Source organism: Diorhabda carinulata, chromosome 5 (genome assembly GCF_026250575.1).
Source record: "Diorhabda carinulata isolate Delta chromosome 5, icDioCari1.1, whole genome shotgun sequence".
NCBI classification, from domain to species: domain Eukaryota; kingdom Metazoa; phylum Arthropoda; class Insecta; order Coleoptera; family Chrysomelidae; genus Diorhabda; species Diorhabda carinulata.
The window spans coordinates 21,536,730-21,555,763 of NC_079464.1; the positions used below are offsets into that span (position 1 = coordinate 21,536,730).

The window sequence follows — 19,034 nt, forward strand, 5'->3', positions numbered from 1 at the left end:
ACAATTAGCTAATCTTCAATAAATCAATTAAGAATAATCTCCCGAATAAAATTAATACAGTTCTATGGAAATAACTGACAGATAGACAAACCAATATTCAAATCGACAAGTGCTTTGTAAAACTGTCAAGTCAAAAAGTATATATTAAACAGAAGACAAATATTCCTAATTTTCTAATTTTGTACTTGTGTTATGGTCAAGTAAATAGAATTAAAAGAAATAATTTATTGTAATTAGTATTAAATTATCAAAAATGACTACTGAGGAACAAACTAATCAAGAAGTAACAACCGAAGATATAAAAATAGCTGAAAAGTACAAGTCGGATGCTAATGAATCCTTTAAAAGTAATTAACCTATAACATGTAAAAACCGCATGACAAATGTTTTTATTAGAATAAGTGTCGTAATGATTCCATACAAATTATGATTATCGAATTAATACATTTTAAATAATTTTTATTAATGTAGTAATTTTTTACAGAACAAGATTTCAATAATGCAATAGAACTATATACCAAAGCAATCGAAAAGAATCCTACTGTAGCTGTTTATTATGCAAACAGGAGTATCGCATATCTGAAAACAGAATGTTTTGGTTATGCTTTAACAGATGCTTCAAAAGCAATAGAACTAGATAAGTCATATGTTAAAGGTTATTACCGTAGAGCTGCCGCTCATATGTCATTAGGAAAGTTCAAAGAAGCCCTTAAAGACTATGAATATGTAAGTATTCTATCTTACAGTGAGATAATTTAAATATAAATTTTCATATGATTAGTCTATAATATAAGGCACGACATAATCCTATCTCTATTTGAAGTAAAATACTAAAAAGCCTTCATAGCTTTGTACTTTTTATTTTGCTGCTTTTTTATTTTCTTCAATGCACCAATTTAAAAGTTTTATATGCTTATATACTTTCCGTCACAATCACCACAGCAAATTTTTTATTTTATCCTTAGAATTGCCCAACAATTGTTTAAATGTATTGTTGGATTTATACACCAATTTAAAACCTACTCTGCTAAATATTCCTTCCAATCTTTTTGTATAAATAGGATTGAATGATATCAAAGCAAATTTTTCTTGTTTTTCATTTTGGGTTTGGAAAAAAAGTGGTTTCACATAGAGATTTCTTAAACCTGTGACGATTGATTAACATATTTTCAATTTTTCTATGAATATCGCCAACGGTTCCAGAAATTCCAACTTAACCTAAGGTTAAGAAAGGTTTATACCTTTTCTATTCCTTCATCTAAATGACCCATTTTGATAGATTGTACCAAGCTTTACAAGTGTCAAGCAGCAATTTTTCACTGAAGAATTCCACTTAATCTTTGAGTGAGATCAATCTACTAACTCAACATCAACAGTGCATAAGGTACATGAATACTTAGAATTTCCACAATCCATGCAATATTGGTGCCAGTGTAAATTTTACATCGATTCTTTCTGATTTATAACTATTATTCTCAAGAATTATTTTAGTTTGAAAATAATTTTTTCATAACTATATCATCAGTGTTCTACAATATTTCAATAGCGCATTTGCTACTTCATCATTGCCTGTAGTATTTCTATCATTTAACTTTATCTTTACTTTCTTTATTCCCACTGTACTTCTTTTGAATTTTACTTTTGCGGTGATTTCTGTTTTTTTTTGGGTGGGAGGCTGGTGGGTATTATGACTACAATCCTTGTTTCTAGTGGTTGTTTTTACTTATTCTGGAAATTATGAGGTTTTCCTTATTTTTCTTCCTCTTCTTCACAGAATTACGGCATTTTCTTCTGAAATTTTGTACTTACTGTTGCTTCTCGAACATATTTTTTTGGGGTTTTTGATAAAACTTTTCTATTTTATATCAACTGTCCTCTACTCAGTCATCTTAGTTTTGTTGTTGCTGATTGCTTTTCTTAGTTTTATATGAATATTCATTGGTTTGTCTTGTTCACTATCGTTGAAGATACAATTTGATTTCTCAAATCCATAACTTAATTTTCAGGTTACTAAAGTAAGGCCAAATGATAAAGATGCTAAAATGAAGTATACTGAATGCAACAAAGTGGTTAAAAAACTAGCGTTTGAACGGGCGATAGCTGTAGATGACAATAAGAAAAATATAGCCGATTCAATAAATCTAGATGCAATGAGTAAGTTCGCAATAACATTAAAAAAAAAAGAAACAAATGTACACCTAAATCAAGTGCCAGAAGTTTTTAGTTTGTTTGCGGTCAGTGCATTGATTATATATAAATATATACCAGAATATACATTCTATTGAGAATTGTAGATGCTCAACTCTTTTAACCTTGTGTTTTTGTGGGTAGTTTTATTTTATTTTATCACTATTTAATTCCAGCTTATCACATATTTTTGAAGTTTCAAGTATTGTTCTTCATTTCTCTCTGTCCTGCATCTATTTGTTCCAGTCTCTTATTTCCAAATTTTGCATATCTTGCACAATTTAATCTTTCCATCTATTTTTTGGTCTACCAAGCAATCTCTACTTGTTCGGTCTCCATTCTGTAATTATCCTTGTAACCTGCCGTTTTTCCATTTTTTACTTGTCCTCGTTTCTCGTCTTCTACGTCTCCATAACTGGTTATGTCAATACCAAGGTACTTGAATTCCATTCTTTGTTGTATTATTTGACCTTTTAGTTCTAATTTGTATCTAATGGGCTCTTGATATTGTCATGTATAGGTTTTTTTTTGTCGAAATAGTTATATTATACTGTTTTCCTGTGAGATTAAAGGATTTTTGAAGATCATCTGGTGAAGCAAAATAAATTATTTTTATGATTTTTTAAAATATTAGAATTAAATTTGATGTCTCACATGTTTATTATTGCAACGAAAAAATGTTTGCTAGCCCTCATCAGTTTAAAACAATTGCTTGTATAATGAATCATAATTTAATCATATAAATCGACTCAAAAATATGAAATCACGTTAATTTTATTTTTATTTTACAGCTATAGAAAATGAATATACGGGGCCTGAATTAGAAGACGGTAAAGTCACTCTTCAATTTATGAAAGATTTAATGGAACTTTATAAAAAACAAGGAAAACTCCACCGAAAATATGCCTATAAGGTATTGTTGATGTAATTAGACCTTTTTAAAGTATTTTTGATTAAGTTCTTACATTTATTAATATCTTCCCTAATCAGTGTTGTTCAATACCTATTTTTTTCCATTTTTGTTTTTCCAATCCTTCCCAGATCTTTCTCACAATTTCACTTTCTTCTTATTTTACTTTTCCATATTTCTTGGTACACTGAAAGTGTTATCATTCCATTTAAATTACTTCCGATTTAGAAATATAAAATTATCTTATATGTGTTTATAAACAAATAAAATTTTGGTGAAATTTGTAGATATTATTAGATATAAAAGCGTATTTCATGAAGCAACCCACACTAGTTGATGTACCAATTGAAGACGACGCCAAATTTACAGTCTGCGGAGACATACACGGTCAATTTTACGATCTCATGAACATATTTGAATTGAATGGTCTTCCGTCCGAAACGAATCCATATTTATTTAATGGAGATTTTGTGGATAGGGGATCCTTTTCAGTTGAATGTATTTTTACTTTATTTGGATTTAAATTGTTGTATCCTAACCATTTCTTCATGTCTCGAGGTAAGATATTTTTTCATTAAATTATATATTTTGAGGAGACCTGATAAATATGAAATTGCAATCAGTATTGATGGTAATATTGAAACAAAAAGGATTTGTTAATATAAACTATTTATTAATAACATTAATCATAATCTAGTGATCTTATTCAAAACTCTTCCACTGGAAGTAATATTCCGTCCCAATTAAACTATACATAAATGATATTCAGATGGGGTGAATATTGAATTGGACGCCACCACTTTAATGTGACAAAAAAATTAAGAAAAAGCTAAAAATACCTTAAAAAAATTAATCTAATTTTACAAATAAAACTATCCTGGATACCTCGATTCGCCAAATTGATAAAAATTGCTTTAAACAATAAAAAAAATTTTTAGCAATAATAAATTTATTAATATGATTTGTGTTAACTGCATACTCAAGAACACAAAGCAGTTATAAATTGAAAACAACTTATAAATGACTTAAGCTTGGTTTATGCAGTCAAAATTAAAAATAACCATTAAACTAACAAATTAAATTACTAGTTGAAACACACTGAAATGGTACTTGTAGTTCATGCAGAAAATTAACAGTGAATTAAAATTAAACTAAGAGTTCGCCAACTTTTATTTTCTTAAGCTTGCGGTTTATGCAGTCAAAATTAAAACTTACCATTAAACTAACAAATCAAATTACTAGTTGAAAGACACTGATACGCTGTTTATAGCTTAACCTGAATATTAACAGTAAATTTAAATTAAAAGTTCGCTAACTTTTAACTTCTTAAGCTTGGTTTATGCAGCCAAAATGGAAATTACCATTAAATTAACAAACCAAATTACTAGTTGAAAGACACTGATACGGTATTTATAGCTTAAGCTGAAAATTAACAGTAAATTAAATTAAAATTAAATTAGAGCTCGCTAACTTTTAACTTCTAAGCTTGGTTTATGCAGCCAAATACTTTTTGTTGCTAGCAGTATTAAAGCTGTGATGAAGTCTACCATGAAGATACCTACAGAGTGATCCTCTTGGTTTCCTTGTTTTTCTAAAACTCCTTCTCATAGGAGCATTTTTTCTCTTATAGAAAGCTTTGGGTTAATAAAACGCGTTCTTTCTCCTTTCCCGTGTATTGTTTCCTGTATTTTCTATATGATCAGGAATCCAAGTTGAAGAGACTTACTGTTTATTAAATCAAGTGTTTTTTAGCACTCTGTTTTGATTAGATAACAATAGTGGTTCAGTGCTGTACTATTATTATAATGAATCACATTATTTTCCAAATATTAGTGTTTATTTGAGAAAAAATAAAGTTGTATCTTAACATTGTTAGGTAGTATGCGGTAAAATGCAGGACTTGAAATATTATTTGGTTTTCTTTCTATCTTTAGGGAACCACGAGAGTGCTACAATGAATCAGGTGTATGGTTTTGATGGAGAAGTTAAGTCGAAATATACTGCTCAAATGGCTGATTTATTTACAGAAGTATATAATTGGCTTCCGTTAGCTCACTGCCTAAATAAGAGAGTGCTGGTAAGCTAGTTTCTATGTTAAATTGAATATATAAAAATAAATTTTATCTTACTGGATTTGTTCCATTACCATTATTCTTTAATTTGATTGTGCATCATTGGATTTCTCAGTCATATCCAAAGATTCAGAATTATTTTAAAAATTGGTAAATATATATATATATATATATATATATATATATATATATATATATATATATAAGTGGATGATTAAAGATATTTGTGGAATGCTACAAGTACACTGTTCATTTATGTTTCATAGCTTTGTGTGTATTAAAAACTATTTGCTACCCTAGGTAATGCACGGAGGTCTTTTTACCAGAGACGACGTTACATTAGACGAAATTAGAAAAATTGATAGGAATAGACAACCTCCCGAAGAAGGACCTATGTGTGAATTATTATGGTCAGATCCTCAACCCCAACCTGGTAGAGCACCTAGTAAAAGAGGTGTAGGTTGTCAATTCGGACCTGATGTTACAAAGACATTCCTAGACTTGAATAAACTCGATTATATTATTAGAAGTCATGAAGTCAAAAATGATGGTTACGAGGTTGCTCATAATGGATTGTGCATAACAGTTTTCTCAGCTCCTAACTATTGGTAAGTTTTTTAATATCTACCCAAATTAATACAATAGTAGGTACTTAAGTTTTGAGATATGGCAACAATGATGTGAATATGTCAAATCTGACATTACCATTATAAAATTTGACATTTTTAATGGTGAACCTACTCAGAACGTGTGTCATACGAGTGCTATTTGAGTTATTTACAGACTGACTGACGTGGATTAAACCGACAGCAGTGCGCCGATCAACTCGTTTCGATTTTTGATGATGAAGCACCATCTCGAACAATCGTATGTCGCTCGTTTCCGAATTCTACCGTGGTCGCCCTTTGCTACAGGATAACTTTTTTTGAAATAATTAGACATATTACCATTCCATTAGAGCAACGTAGAGTGTTCAATTCTGAATGGTACACCAGACAACAATCGCAGAAGACGAATCATTCTCCACCAGGCACTTCTTTCCCGAATGCTACAAAAATTCAATCAATCAATATTTCCATCTCCACACGGCCGACACCACTCGAACTACTTGAGTGTAATAGGGTTTTTACATAAAAAAAACATCATAAAAAGAAGGAATGTCAAGTTATTTCGGGTATATAATGCGAGCTACCCTCGCACACACAAACATCACACCCTTAGCCTGATTATTCAGGGAAAGGTTGAAGATATTGGACTTGACTGGGAGTAGAACAATTATTCTGAGTAGTCACAGATAGTGACCAATTCAACCAAATTGTCATGGAGATAGCCCACACTTGAAGATAGGTAGAAAGAAATTGCTTATTTTCAATGCCTTATATTTTGATTATTAACTATAAGTATAATGATCTATAAATAGATTTAGTTTCAATTATATAGTGTGATCCATTTATATCGATGAATCTCTTAGGTACTGAATAACCTATATTTGGTCTTAGATATCGGATACTGTTTATCACCGCAAAAGGTATAAGAAGACTTTAGCAGACCTACGGATTCTCAAGGGATAGTCGCTTAAATGAACACATTGTGAGAACAAAAATGAAAAACGCTGGGGTCTATAGCTTTTAAGGAGAAGAGGATGAAACACTGAACACATATTACATAACTTATTAAGTCGTGTGACTTAGACACATATGGCGCTGCCATTGTCAAATCCATATAACGTTTATGAGGTAGCAACTTTCAAAAGTCTATGTGTGAAATTAAATGACATTTCGATGACATTTCGATTACTCAGAAAAAAGCGACAGCCATTTAAGTCATGCTACTTTTGTTATTTTCAAAACAATGAATTCAAAAAAAAATTCGTATACAAGCTCAGCAATGGCTTTAAAAGTGTTATCCGGACTCTGTTTCATCGAAAAGAACCATTTGTTATTGGTTTGTTGAATTTAAACGTTGGCGAGGATGGTGAATGCTCTGGTCGTCCAATTGAGGACACAAAACATCAAAAAAGACCACAATAATTATAAAATTACGAGTTTTGCTATTCTGATTTTGTATTTTTCTATTTCAGTGATACTATGGGTAATAAAGGTGCATTTATTACTTTAACGGGAAAATCTATGAAGCCCATTTATACTACTTATGAAGCTGTGGTAAGTAAAATTTCACATTATAATTTTTAAACCATGAATGGCCTCTGATAGTAATATATTATTTTTTACTCGAAATCCAGTATCTAACTTTGTTTCATTATTCCTTTAGTTGCATTGTCATCAAACAGTCGATTTATTTAATCAGATTTTAAATAGTTATAAATAAATTAATTATTTAACCTGATTTATAATTATAATGTAAGAAGATGATTTTGAATGTAATAATATTTGCAATGAGACTGATGAGTTATATGCTGATATATTATCTGGGGATGAAAATGATATAGATGAAAGCGACGATTCTAATTGTAGGGCTCTTATTTAGGTCGTGTTGCCTAGGGAATTTTGGAATAAAACATTTCGGCGGGTTAGATGAAAAGTTGATAATTCACGCAGAAATAAACGTTAATAATGTAAATTTAAAAAAAAGAACTATGGAGATATAAATGTAACAGAATAAATAATGGTTAATCTACACAAGTTTTGGATTAAGCGATCCGTCGTCTTTACATCTTTATAGAATATCATAAATCATCAGTGCTCACGTCTTCTGAGCAACTGACTCTCTCGCGCTTTTTCGTCTAATTTTTATGCGACCCTTTTAAAATTGGAATCGTCACGATGTTGCCGGCTGGCATAAACGATACCCTGAGCATTAAAAAGAATTGATTACTAATAAGTAGAAGGATTATATTTTACATATCCCGGGTACCTCTCGCCACTTATCGCAGGAGCTGGAATAGTTGCAATAGTTTCTTTCGTAGAGAATAAACTATATAGTCTCCATGGTTTCTATGCATATATTTATTACTTTTCTCAAATTAGGTAAGGTTGTCTTTGGGCGTTTTAGAAGGTAGAAGCTATTCTGTCATTTCAGTCTGCTCCACCTTCAAGTGTCGAATGTTTCGTCATTTCGTTTTATATTTTGGTAAGAAATGTTGCATCTTTATATTTTTGGATATTATCAACTCATATTGTTTTTTTTTTGTACTGTGTCGTAGTGACAATTAATTCAGTGTGTTGTACTTTGAGGTAAAACAATTATATATCTGTGTCAAATTAAAATGAAATATTTTATTTGCAATACATCTATTAAGGAGAAGATAACACCGTTCACCTCGAAAGAAGAATCTTTTAAAAAATGTCAAAGTGTGCTATGCTTCAGACCAATGAAAAACTTAAAATATGCGGATTTAAGTTTAAATTTAAATGATTTGAATGATAACGACTATCATCTCTTATGCTACAGAACGCCTACACCTGTTTAATTATAGAGAAGAATATGCCTCGTTGGAACCATTAAGGTAAAAAGGCGCAGCATTAGCTTCAAAAATTGAAGTAATTCTTAGTAGCCAATTAAATGAAGAAGAACTTGAAGAATCAGAAAATGAAAACCGTTGTGATATAATGAAATTTATTTCGATGATTATTAATAAATATACTAAGTTTGAGAATAAACTCCTGTTATATATTTCAATATTATTTTATAGTTTCAATTATCTAATATAAAAATTCTCCCATTATTCCTTGAATCATATTAACCCTCATATTTGATGTAAGCAAAGAAAAATCCACAAAAAGCATTTACTCCAAAATAAATTTATTGATCGAACATTTAGGTGTAGATGCTAATATAGTTTATGTACTTCAAGGTGGTATGCGGGATTTTTCTGGCAGTTTTTGAGACCAAGATATTTTTAGAAATTACATAAAAATAAAATAAAAAAAAGTTTCCGGCATGATGGAGAAATTTTACCCCTCATCTCACCACACTTCAAATAGATATACCAGACTCTTCCGCCAAAAAAGTGGTTTGCGTGATTTTTTTCTAAAAGCCAATAAAATTTACTGTCGAATACATAAAAAAAATAATATCCCCGATGACGGTAATACATTTTTTTCATTTTTTTAATAATTTTTTTTACATTGCTTCTGCAATTTATTTCTATTTATTTAAATAAAAATTCTTTGATTCCGCTATGACGGGTCCTTTAGTGTTACCAGCCCCTGAATTATGATATTTGTTCGTTCAACTACACGTTTTCTTAAGGCCGCTTGACAACCCTGATGGCAATGGCCACTAATCAAAATTCCAAAATAAAAGTAAACAATTTGCTAACCTCAAACACTCGCAATAATTATGTCTGCCTAAAACATAGTAAAATTAGTTGAGAATGGATGAAGATACATTTTAAAAACTTTCGAGGAGAATAAACCGTAATATATACAGTAACTCATTTCTCTATAAAATTGAAACTTAGACTCGATAAAATTGCAAGTGCAATTGCAAGTGAAAAAATCAGCTGAACTTCATCTGCGCAATCTTTTGATCAAGAAATATTGTGTTTTGCATTGCATTGCACGTTGTATTGCAGCGTGTCAAGCGGCCTTTAGAAAAAAATGTTTTCTTCTAATACGCTAAACCTGTTTTCCGTAAATTCTTAATTTACATTAATACAATTTTACACAAAACAATTCATAAAAAATGAAAAGTAACCTCAAATTTGCTAGCTCCTTCATTTAAAAACGCCCTGACCTTTCGCAAAACATTGGGTGTCCTAGGAATTAAAATTTGCTTTAACTTAGAATATTAGGAAACTATGAAAATGTGATTTGTGGCAACTCCTATCTGTCAGAATTACATCACTGATCAGTACATGAACAGAATGAACTAAAAACTTGAACATGGGAAGTATGTAGTATGAAAACATGTTTGTTATCATGTTATGCTGTATTCGATTTTTCCCAGGCTTGCATTTATAATTAGTGTAAAAAAAGATCTTTATGTTTTAGTTAAAGAATATTTTAATTTAATTTTACAAAGATTGGCTTCAAATTTTACTATCGTTTATTAATTTTAAATTATTTATTTAATCAAATATTAATTTATTTTTTTTTGTTTCAGCCCCATCCCAACGTTAAACCGATGGCGTTTGCAAACTCTTTGTTGAATCTTATGTGCTAGTACCTGCCTTTTGTAGTAGAATTGTTAGGTTACGTTTTATTTTAGTAATTTCCTTGATTAAGTTAATGACCAAACTGATATACGTTTTATTAATAAATAATCGCTTTCAATCACCTACAATCGGATGTTTCGTCGAAATCATTAAAATATATATCATGCAGGGTATTCTGTTTTCATGTATTTGAAGTATTATGTAAGTTTCGGTAGCCTTTCATTTTATAGTTAAAAAAAGCAAAGTTTCCAAAAGAATTTTCATACACATAGCTCCACTACTCCCAAAAAAATAACTTTTCAACTTCTCTTGAGACAATAATATTTATAAAGTATTTATTGATAGAAGAAATTGAATATATATATATATATATATATATATATATATATATATATATATATATATATATATATATATATATATATATATATATATATATTGGTATCATAACAAAAACAGTCATAGTCTAAATTATGTAGAAAAAAATTCATCAAAAGGTTCACAAACTGAATCATTTGTTGAATATTATAGGGTTCAAGTTACATCTATTACTGAATATCTTATACCAAAAATATCTATTCATAATATGTCTTATTTCTGAGCATTTTGCCACATTCTGTGATCCTCTTGGTCTGCTCTTTTTCTTTATACAAGATCTTAATCTTACTGATTACAGTTCATGGTTTGTTTCGCTTCTTCAGTTAGTCTAAGGTATTTTTTTTTACTATACATTCCCCTCATGAGACTCTGCTGATGTAATCTTTTCACTTGAACTTTTTTAACATCAAAATTGGTTACAACTTCAATGACTACAGGGGAGCAATAAACAATCTTGTTTTAGGAATCGAAGCACGGTTAAAACATCAAATTACCTGCGAAGAATTGGTTGGGTTTTACTTTTGATATAAAGTATAAACAAAAATTGTTATTTTTAAAGAACATAGAAATCACATTATAGTATAAATGAATTAGTTTGTAAAAAATATATCAAAAATGAGAAACAAAATGAGATTTGACGCAATCTTTACAAAATTTTCCGATGAGTTTGAAGCTTCTGGAGTTGCTGTAGGTTTTCTGGTAATTATCTTCTGAAATGTATATAAAAAAGTTGAAAACAAAATGAGGTTCATCACGATCTCTACAAAACGTAACAACTTTTTCCAATTTCTTCCACTGACGTTTTTAGTGACAACGTTTGTTATATTTTCCAATTTTATTCAACTAACCTATTTTTCTTACCAATCCTATGAGATTGTAGAGATTTTCCTCATAATGAAGCTTCTGGTATTACTGTGGTTCTCTGGGAGTTTCTTCTGTTACCAATAATACCAATAATCCACTCAACATATTTCAATTTTTGGAAAAAAAAATGATATCTACGGGAAAGTTCCAATCATGTGACTGGTCATTGAGGTGTTGAAAATGCTTCACAACAAGTTGATGGCTCTAACTTGCACTATTACCAAAATATTTTACTGTATGTGTATCAAAAATTGCAAACAAAAAGACGTTCAACGCAACTTTTTTCAATTTCCATTACTAATGTTTTCGGTGACATCCTTTGTCATATATTCCCATTTTGTTGAATTAACCTTTTTGCTTACCAATGAGATGGGAGAGATTTTACCCGTGATGAGTTTGAAGCTTCTGGTGTTGGTGAAGATTTTTTTCTGTTATCAATAATCCACTCAACATATTACAATTTTTGGAAAAAAAAATTAAATACAAGGAAAAACTTTCAATAATTTGACTTGGTCGTTAAGGTATTGTGAATGCTTCACAACAGATTGATGGCTCTAATTTGCTCTATTAATCGATTATTATACTGTATTAGTATTTTTTATAGAGATTAAACCAATCAGGTGAACAAATTTTGTATTTTAAGTATATTATCACTGAAAAACCCTTCATTCAACAGACTTGTAGAAACATCGCAAGCTGGTCCTCTTGTAATTTTTACTAAAAGTCTCAAACTCATTTTACTTCATGAGGTGCACGTGAAAATTATAAACTATGGCTGTTTTTTCAAAAACGTTTCAATTGTTCTAACTATTAGTTGAAAGTTTTACTATAAGTCTATTGTAACCTATCTCTTGATATTTTCAAAATATGAGGGAAATGGGCTACCCTGTATTTGTTTTTTGTTAAAAATACTTTTAGAATCAAATGTAGGACCATTTCAATAAAGTATTTATTTATTTATTATGTTGTTTTACTCTGCAGAAGAAAAATTCCTATATCAGGACCCACTCCAACAAATCCTCCTATTAAAATATTTCTTATCCTACCAAATTCTATTCAACGAATCTCTCTCTATGTTGTTTCAGTACAGAATCATTATGAATATTGCTTATATGTTAATGAGGCAACAACACAAGTGTAAATGTATTTTCGGCCTAACCAAAACATTAAAACTACTTTGGAATAAACTATTTATTAAACAATAAAATCATTAGTTAAACTTCGTTTCAATAATCCACTATACTCGACGAATGCCAGACCTCGTATCTATTTACAGACCGCTTTAAAATACTAAAATCCTATTGTACAAAAGGCTGTAAATAATTATATGTATGGTCCTTAGAGACACATCGATATAAAATAAAGTGTCCAAAAAACACTTGCAGTCAGTTAATTATGATGTGGGTCCCCATTAGGATCGTGTACCATAAATCTTAATGAATACATTAATCCTTAAAATCCTAATGGTTCCATTAGGAGGTGAGACAATTTACACACAATAGGTTGTATCTTTGTCTGGGTTACATTCGTGCAATGTTTTTAAAATTGAATAATTTCAAATGGGAAATTATTATGTTGAAATAAGCATTGCAGATACAAAAAGCAGCTCGTATCTCCTTAGTAGTATGCATTAATAGTAAAGGATTTTGTCTCAACTGTATCAAAAATAAGGACATATATCCCAAATTCGAACACCACTTCAGTTTAATTGATTCGAAGTGGTTGAAGTTATGATATTGACGATACAATGAGTGAATTTGATGTAATATACTAAAATGATCGAGATATTTAGAATACTATTTTGGTAGGAAGAGTAACGAAAAAAGAGAAGTCCTTGAATTGATATGTTCCAATCTGTTATAACTCTAAAATAGAAACAAGACCAGGTTGTTTTTTGTATTAATTGTTTCTTTTCCTAAGATGTATAATTAACTCCAAAAAGCCCAAATGTCGGCAGTTTTGTTTCATCGGCACTTTGGCTTTATCTCTCTAATTGGAAGCTAGCACAAGAAGCTGGATTGGGCATCTATAGACCAAAATGGAAGCTCTCCATACCATTAGGAAAATCACTCATCATTTTTCAGGTGGAGTAACTAGCAATGAACAAATGTGCTCAGGAATATTTAAGTAGAAACTTCTTTGAAAACCATATTCAAATTCAGATAGACTTGAAGGCTCTGAAAGTTACTGAGTACACATCTAAACTAGCGTGGGAGTGCAAACAAACCTTAAAAGCAATAATTAACAGGAGCCCTACTGTGTTCTTAAGCCAATTTCGCTAAAACGCTTAAGTACCTTGAAGGATGGGTACTAACACCTTGAGAAGTGGGACGCGAAAACATCAGAAAAATAACTTCCTTTGGGATCAGAAGAATTAGATTTAGAGTCTTGATCAAAATATCTTGTGGGTATAGGTGTAGAGCGACTGAAATGCCAAAACGACTTCCCAAACAATCTAGATAAAAAGTTATGTGATAAGAAAATTTGTCGGTTACTGCGAATTTACAATCTCTTACAAATTTATGTAAATCTCCTAGAACTCTAATTTTGTGATATTTTGAATACTTTCACTGGTCTATTTTTAAATTATAGAAATATTAAAGCGATTAAGTTATCTCCATAGTTGTACTTCATATCTTTCTCTAATGGTAGATTATGTCCAACAACATCATTGTCATCGGTTAAAACAACATTATTGGCAACAACGCCGTTGATCAGTTGACTCCTTTCTTGGATCTTATCGCCAATGTAGTTTCATATTGAATGAATTTGATAACTGCCTTTTTTCGTATAGTTTTGATTAGCAGTTAAGGGGCGGCGGAGAAATTTCGTCTAGGGTACTGGTGGTGCTAAATCATGCACTGTCTATAAGAGGAGAAAACATACATTAATCTCCCTCACAACACTGGAATTACCCCATATAACGCGGGGATGGCAAACATATTCTTGTTGTTAAGGTATGTGGTTAATCAAACAAATAATTCGTAATAAAAAAGGCTTTATTCTCGCTTAAAAGTAAGTAAAAGCCTGTAGGCGACTGTGAAGCTCTCGCACTACACACTCCGCCATTGTTGACATTAAGGCCTCAGTCGTCGTTGTGCTATAGTCACGTAAACCTGTCCACCATTATTAATGCTCCCGCCATGTGGGAATTGCGAATTTTGTTGCTAATTAAGTGAAGGAGAAATAACACGTTTTTTCACGTGTTCTACACTATACTTTTTCTATAGAAAAAGAAAGATAAACACATTATATGTAGATGAAGTATCAGCTGAGGTTAAAGTTGAAGTTCATGAATAAACGTTCTAAGCTTTCTCACAGCATTGTTATCTTCAGGTTATAGTGACGATGGAGGCTCAATCATTTCTGCTACACTTTTTCATTTTGTTATTTATATTCAATCGAAACTCCTAGGAGCTCGTTTAGAAGCATGAAATTTGCTTCTTCATGAAACTAAAATAAGCCATTCTCGAAATTATGATGAGCTCTTTAAGTCTATTCTCGAGATGGAGACTTTGTGTGTTATAATCATACGAGGGCCGTTTTTTTAACCTTCGATCACTATTGTTGACATTCAGGCGTCATTCGGCGTTGTGCTACAACCACGTAAACATGTCCGCCATTATTGATGCTCCCGCCAAGTGTGAATTGCGAATTGTGATTCGTTTTCTACAGGCTGAAGGCAATAGTTCTGCAGAAATCCATCAGAGAATGAGTCGTGTGTATGGGAAAAACTTCATGAGTGATGGTTTTGTGCGAGAATGGTGTCGAAAGTTTAAAGATGGCTGTATTGATGAAGGGGGCCAATGACGCAAATCTGTCGTTTCAAATTACCTGGTTCAACGAGTTGACAGAATGGTTAAAGAGGACAGATTCGTTCTTAGTGCTTTTGTCTACGGAATTTCCAGAAGTTTCAAGGTTTGTTTTGTACTCTATTGTTACTGAACGGTTAGGCTACATTGGCGGCAACTTACTTTGAATAAGGTTTTGAACAGCTTGTCCATGGATGTGACAAATATTTCTGCTAAATCATCGACTACTGCTCAATACCAATTTTTAAACATCTATTTTACAACTAAATAAAAATCATGGAAGAATTAACGCAATAAAAAATGATAGAAACCCAAAGTTCTTATAAATCATTTGTTAATTTGAAATTTCCACCGAAAATTGAATGCGACTTTCGGAAACTGCGATGTAAATCTTGTTCTGTTAAGTTATCTACTTGAACCCGGTTTTAGTTTCCGGAAAGCCCTTAAATCTTCATTACAATGTACATTTTACAAGCTCTTGTCTTATACACAATACAGCATTTTCTTCTTCTTCTTCTTGTTTGACAGTCGTCTTCTTCTTCCATCTATAAGTCTTTAGTGATTCTTCCCATTCCAGTAGATTGTTGTAGATTGTTACAGCAATATAATATATGTTATTTTTTCAAGTATAAATTTGAATATTTCTGGAAATATGCGTCATTTATTGGTTAATGGCCCATAACCTGTTGTAATTAGACAAAAATATATCGCATTTTAAAATTTTATTAGTTTTATGTTTCAGTGACAAGTAAATATATTTTTATTGTTATTAATCTATCTATATTTTAATAAAAAATAAACCTTAGCAACTAGAATGTGAGCGATTGTGAATTTAATGATAAAGATGATAAACAAATAGATTATTTATTATATGCTGTATCATTATTTACTGAAGAAGGTACTTCCGTTGTTTAGTTAATATTACGCCATGTTGTTTATAGTTTTGTAGTTATTTTTTTATCCGAAAAAAGGCGCCGACAATAATTTTTCTTAATCTAGATGGGGTCACCTATAAAGTTTTTCCTCAATTTTCCAATACTGAAAAAGAAGATAGAAAGAGATGAACCATTTACTTGACAATCTACAGGGATTGAGACTCGTGTGAAATTATAATCAATAAAGATCTCATTGCTGCCACAATGGACATCTGAAGACGCTAGGTTTGGCAGTTAGTGCAACGTGCAGAGCATTAAACCTCGTATACAATACGTCTGGCAGCTGTAGTCATCCCACATTCTAAACTTTCTAAATGAGTGGAATTGTTAGATCAGCTGTGAACATTGAGATCCTCAATATCGCAACAAAAAAGGGGGACACAATAGATCCTTTGGGTCGAGGTGTATACTAAACCCCAAATCCATACATACTCAATTTGTGAATAATTTTTTTTTACCAAAATGCAATTAGTATCCTTGACCTCTTGCCATATTATGATTAGACTCTTAATCACATCATTAATAAATTTGTTTTGTGGAAAAAAGTTGGCGAAATGATTTTCAGCGTCTCCTTTATTGCCCAAATATCTTTAACTAAGAAAGTTTTGCTACTCGGAATATACGTCAGTCAGCCTTCCTGCAGGCTCCCTATTATCATTGCGACCTAAGAAACAGATTTATTTAATAATATTCTTCTTCGTCAAAATCTCCGATTTTTTTCCATGGTATCCTGCTGACCGTCGCTTTCGCCAAGCCAAAAGCATAATGTACTATTCTTGATACCAACATTTTTGCCCACGGTGAGTTCAGATCTCAACATTGAATATGTAGTCCACAAAGACGACGCCTTTATTATTCACGTCAAAGATACGGACTACAGGCCTCTAGGCCGATGTGAGTCAGTTGAGTTCAGTAATCGAAGCGATACGGTTGGAGAAGGATTTTAATTGTAATTGTGTCGTGCGCGTGCGATATCCATAATTGTTGTGTCGAGTTCCATAATTGTTACGATTTTGGCATAATGTCATAAAAACGTAAAGTTGACAGTAAGTGCAGAGTTTTTCTGTCTAAATGGGAAATTGCATATTTTTTCATAGAATGGAAAGATAAACCACTGTGTTTGAATTGTAATCGTACAGTTGCTGTTTGTAAGGAGTTCAATTTGAAGAGGCACTATGATACGATTCATAAGCTAAAATTCGAATGTTACACTTAAAAAATAAGAATCGACACATTGTAATTTTGAAAATTTAAACTTCAAGGTGAACAATCGATGTTTACTAAAGCTAATACAGAAAGAGAATATGCTCTGAAATCAATTATTGCATTAGAAATCGCGAAAAGATCAAAATTTTTCACTGATGGTGTTAAAGGTTAAGAATAAATGATTTATCTCAAAATTTGGTTATTCAATTAAAGGCTGTTGACGAGAGCACTGATACTATTTATATAGCTCAACTTGCTGTATAAACAATTAAAGTGCGTTCCATTGTCAGGTATTACAACAGCAAATGATATTTATTCTGCTATTGAGCATTTAATAGCAGAATATGTGCTCGAATGGAATATACTTAGCAGTACAACTACGAATGGCGCTCCTGGCATGGGTGGCAAACATTCGGGCGTTATAACTAAATTAAAACTGGAAACATCAGGAAATTTTGTGCGTCAGACAAGCATTTTTTGAATCCAGTTTGTCGATATTTTTGATCCAGTTACAAAATGTACGCAAATGTTCACGAGTAATGCTTAAATGGACTTGTACAGATTGTCATAATTTGCTAATGGTATTGACACAGTTAATAACTAATACCATGTATGTAATGATGTGATAAATTCCAAACTAAACATTTTGTTTAAGAACAGTTTTTTATACATTCAACAACATTATCAAATTGCAATAATACAGCCTTCACCTCCTGGACTCTGCTTTCCCACTTTGTGTCTGATAAAGGCTTCATAGCAAGCTTTAATTTATTTTTACATTCAATTAAAAGCTTATTTTGGATATTGATAACCTGTAGAATATAAACGCATAATATACAGTAATTACGGAGATATTGGGATCCAAACATTTTATAATGACGTCACTCAAGATTATTCGCGTATATAGTGTGGTAGTGGGGCGAATGTATACTTGGTGCCGAGTATCTACCAGATACTCTAGAATAAGAAAAACCTTTTGGGGTGTTCTTTTGGATTTTCCATACTTTTTTAAATTTATTTTCGGCTGTGAGGCGCGAGGCCCTTAGCACTGCGAGGCCTTGGTACGCTTGGTACGCCGCCACTGGTAAAGGCAAAAACAGCAGATACTCAAAATGTTGTCCATTTACTTCAATACAACAATCCTTGCGATTTTTAAAACTTCCTGAATATTGGCAGGTTTTGTTTTATAAACGATGTTTTTCAAGTGACGTGATCATGCCTTCCAATACATCTCCTGGGAAACACATTATTTAGGTGGGGCACTATCTTGTTGTAGCCAAATATTGTCGTTTGGGATATTGTTATTGTTTGAAAATTTCTAATAATGAAGTTTTTTTTTTTTAATTTAATTGAAAATACTTATTGGGATTGGAAAATGTCTGAGCCAACTCAAGTATATTTTTCAATAAATCTAAATACGCCGGTCCATTTAAGTTACCCTCAATGAAAAAGGGATCAATTATTTTGCCCCCTGTTTTTCCAGCCCATAGATGCAGTTTTTCGGGAAATTGGGTCGGGGATTCACGAATCCAATGAGGATTGTTACGTGAC

General features: G+C 31.4%; 1 protein-coding gene across 1 annotated transcript; it reads left to right on the top strand.

Annotated features, from left to right (window-relative positions):
* The first annotated feature begins 91 nt into the window (after window positions 1-91).
* LOC130894366 (serine/threonine-protein phosphatase 5) lies at window positions 92-12,490 on the top strand. The gene is made up of 9 exons (XM_057801136.1): window positions 92-347; window positions 485-726; window positions 2,007-2,154; window positions 2,979-3,100; window positions 3,385-3,655; window positions 5,032-5,174; window positions 5,470-5,777; window positions 7,250-7,331; window positions 10,237-12,490. The coding sequence occupies exons 1-9, from the start codon at window positions 254-256 to the stop codon at window positions 10,294-10,296; spliced, it is 1,470 nt and encodes a 489-aa protein (XP_057657119.1). The 5' UTR covers window positions 92-253; the 3' UTR covers window positions 10,297-12,490.
* The last annotated feature ends 6,544 nt before the right edge of the window (window positions 12,491-19,034 follow it).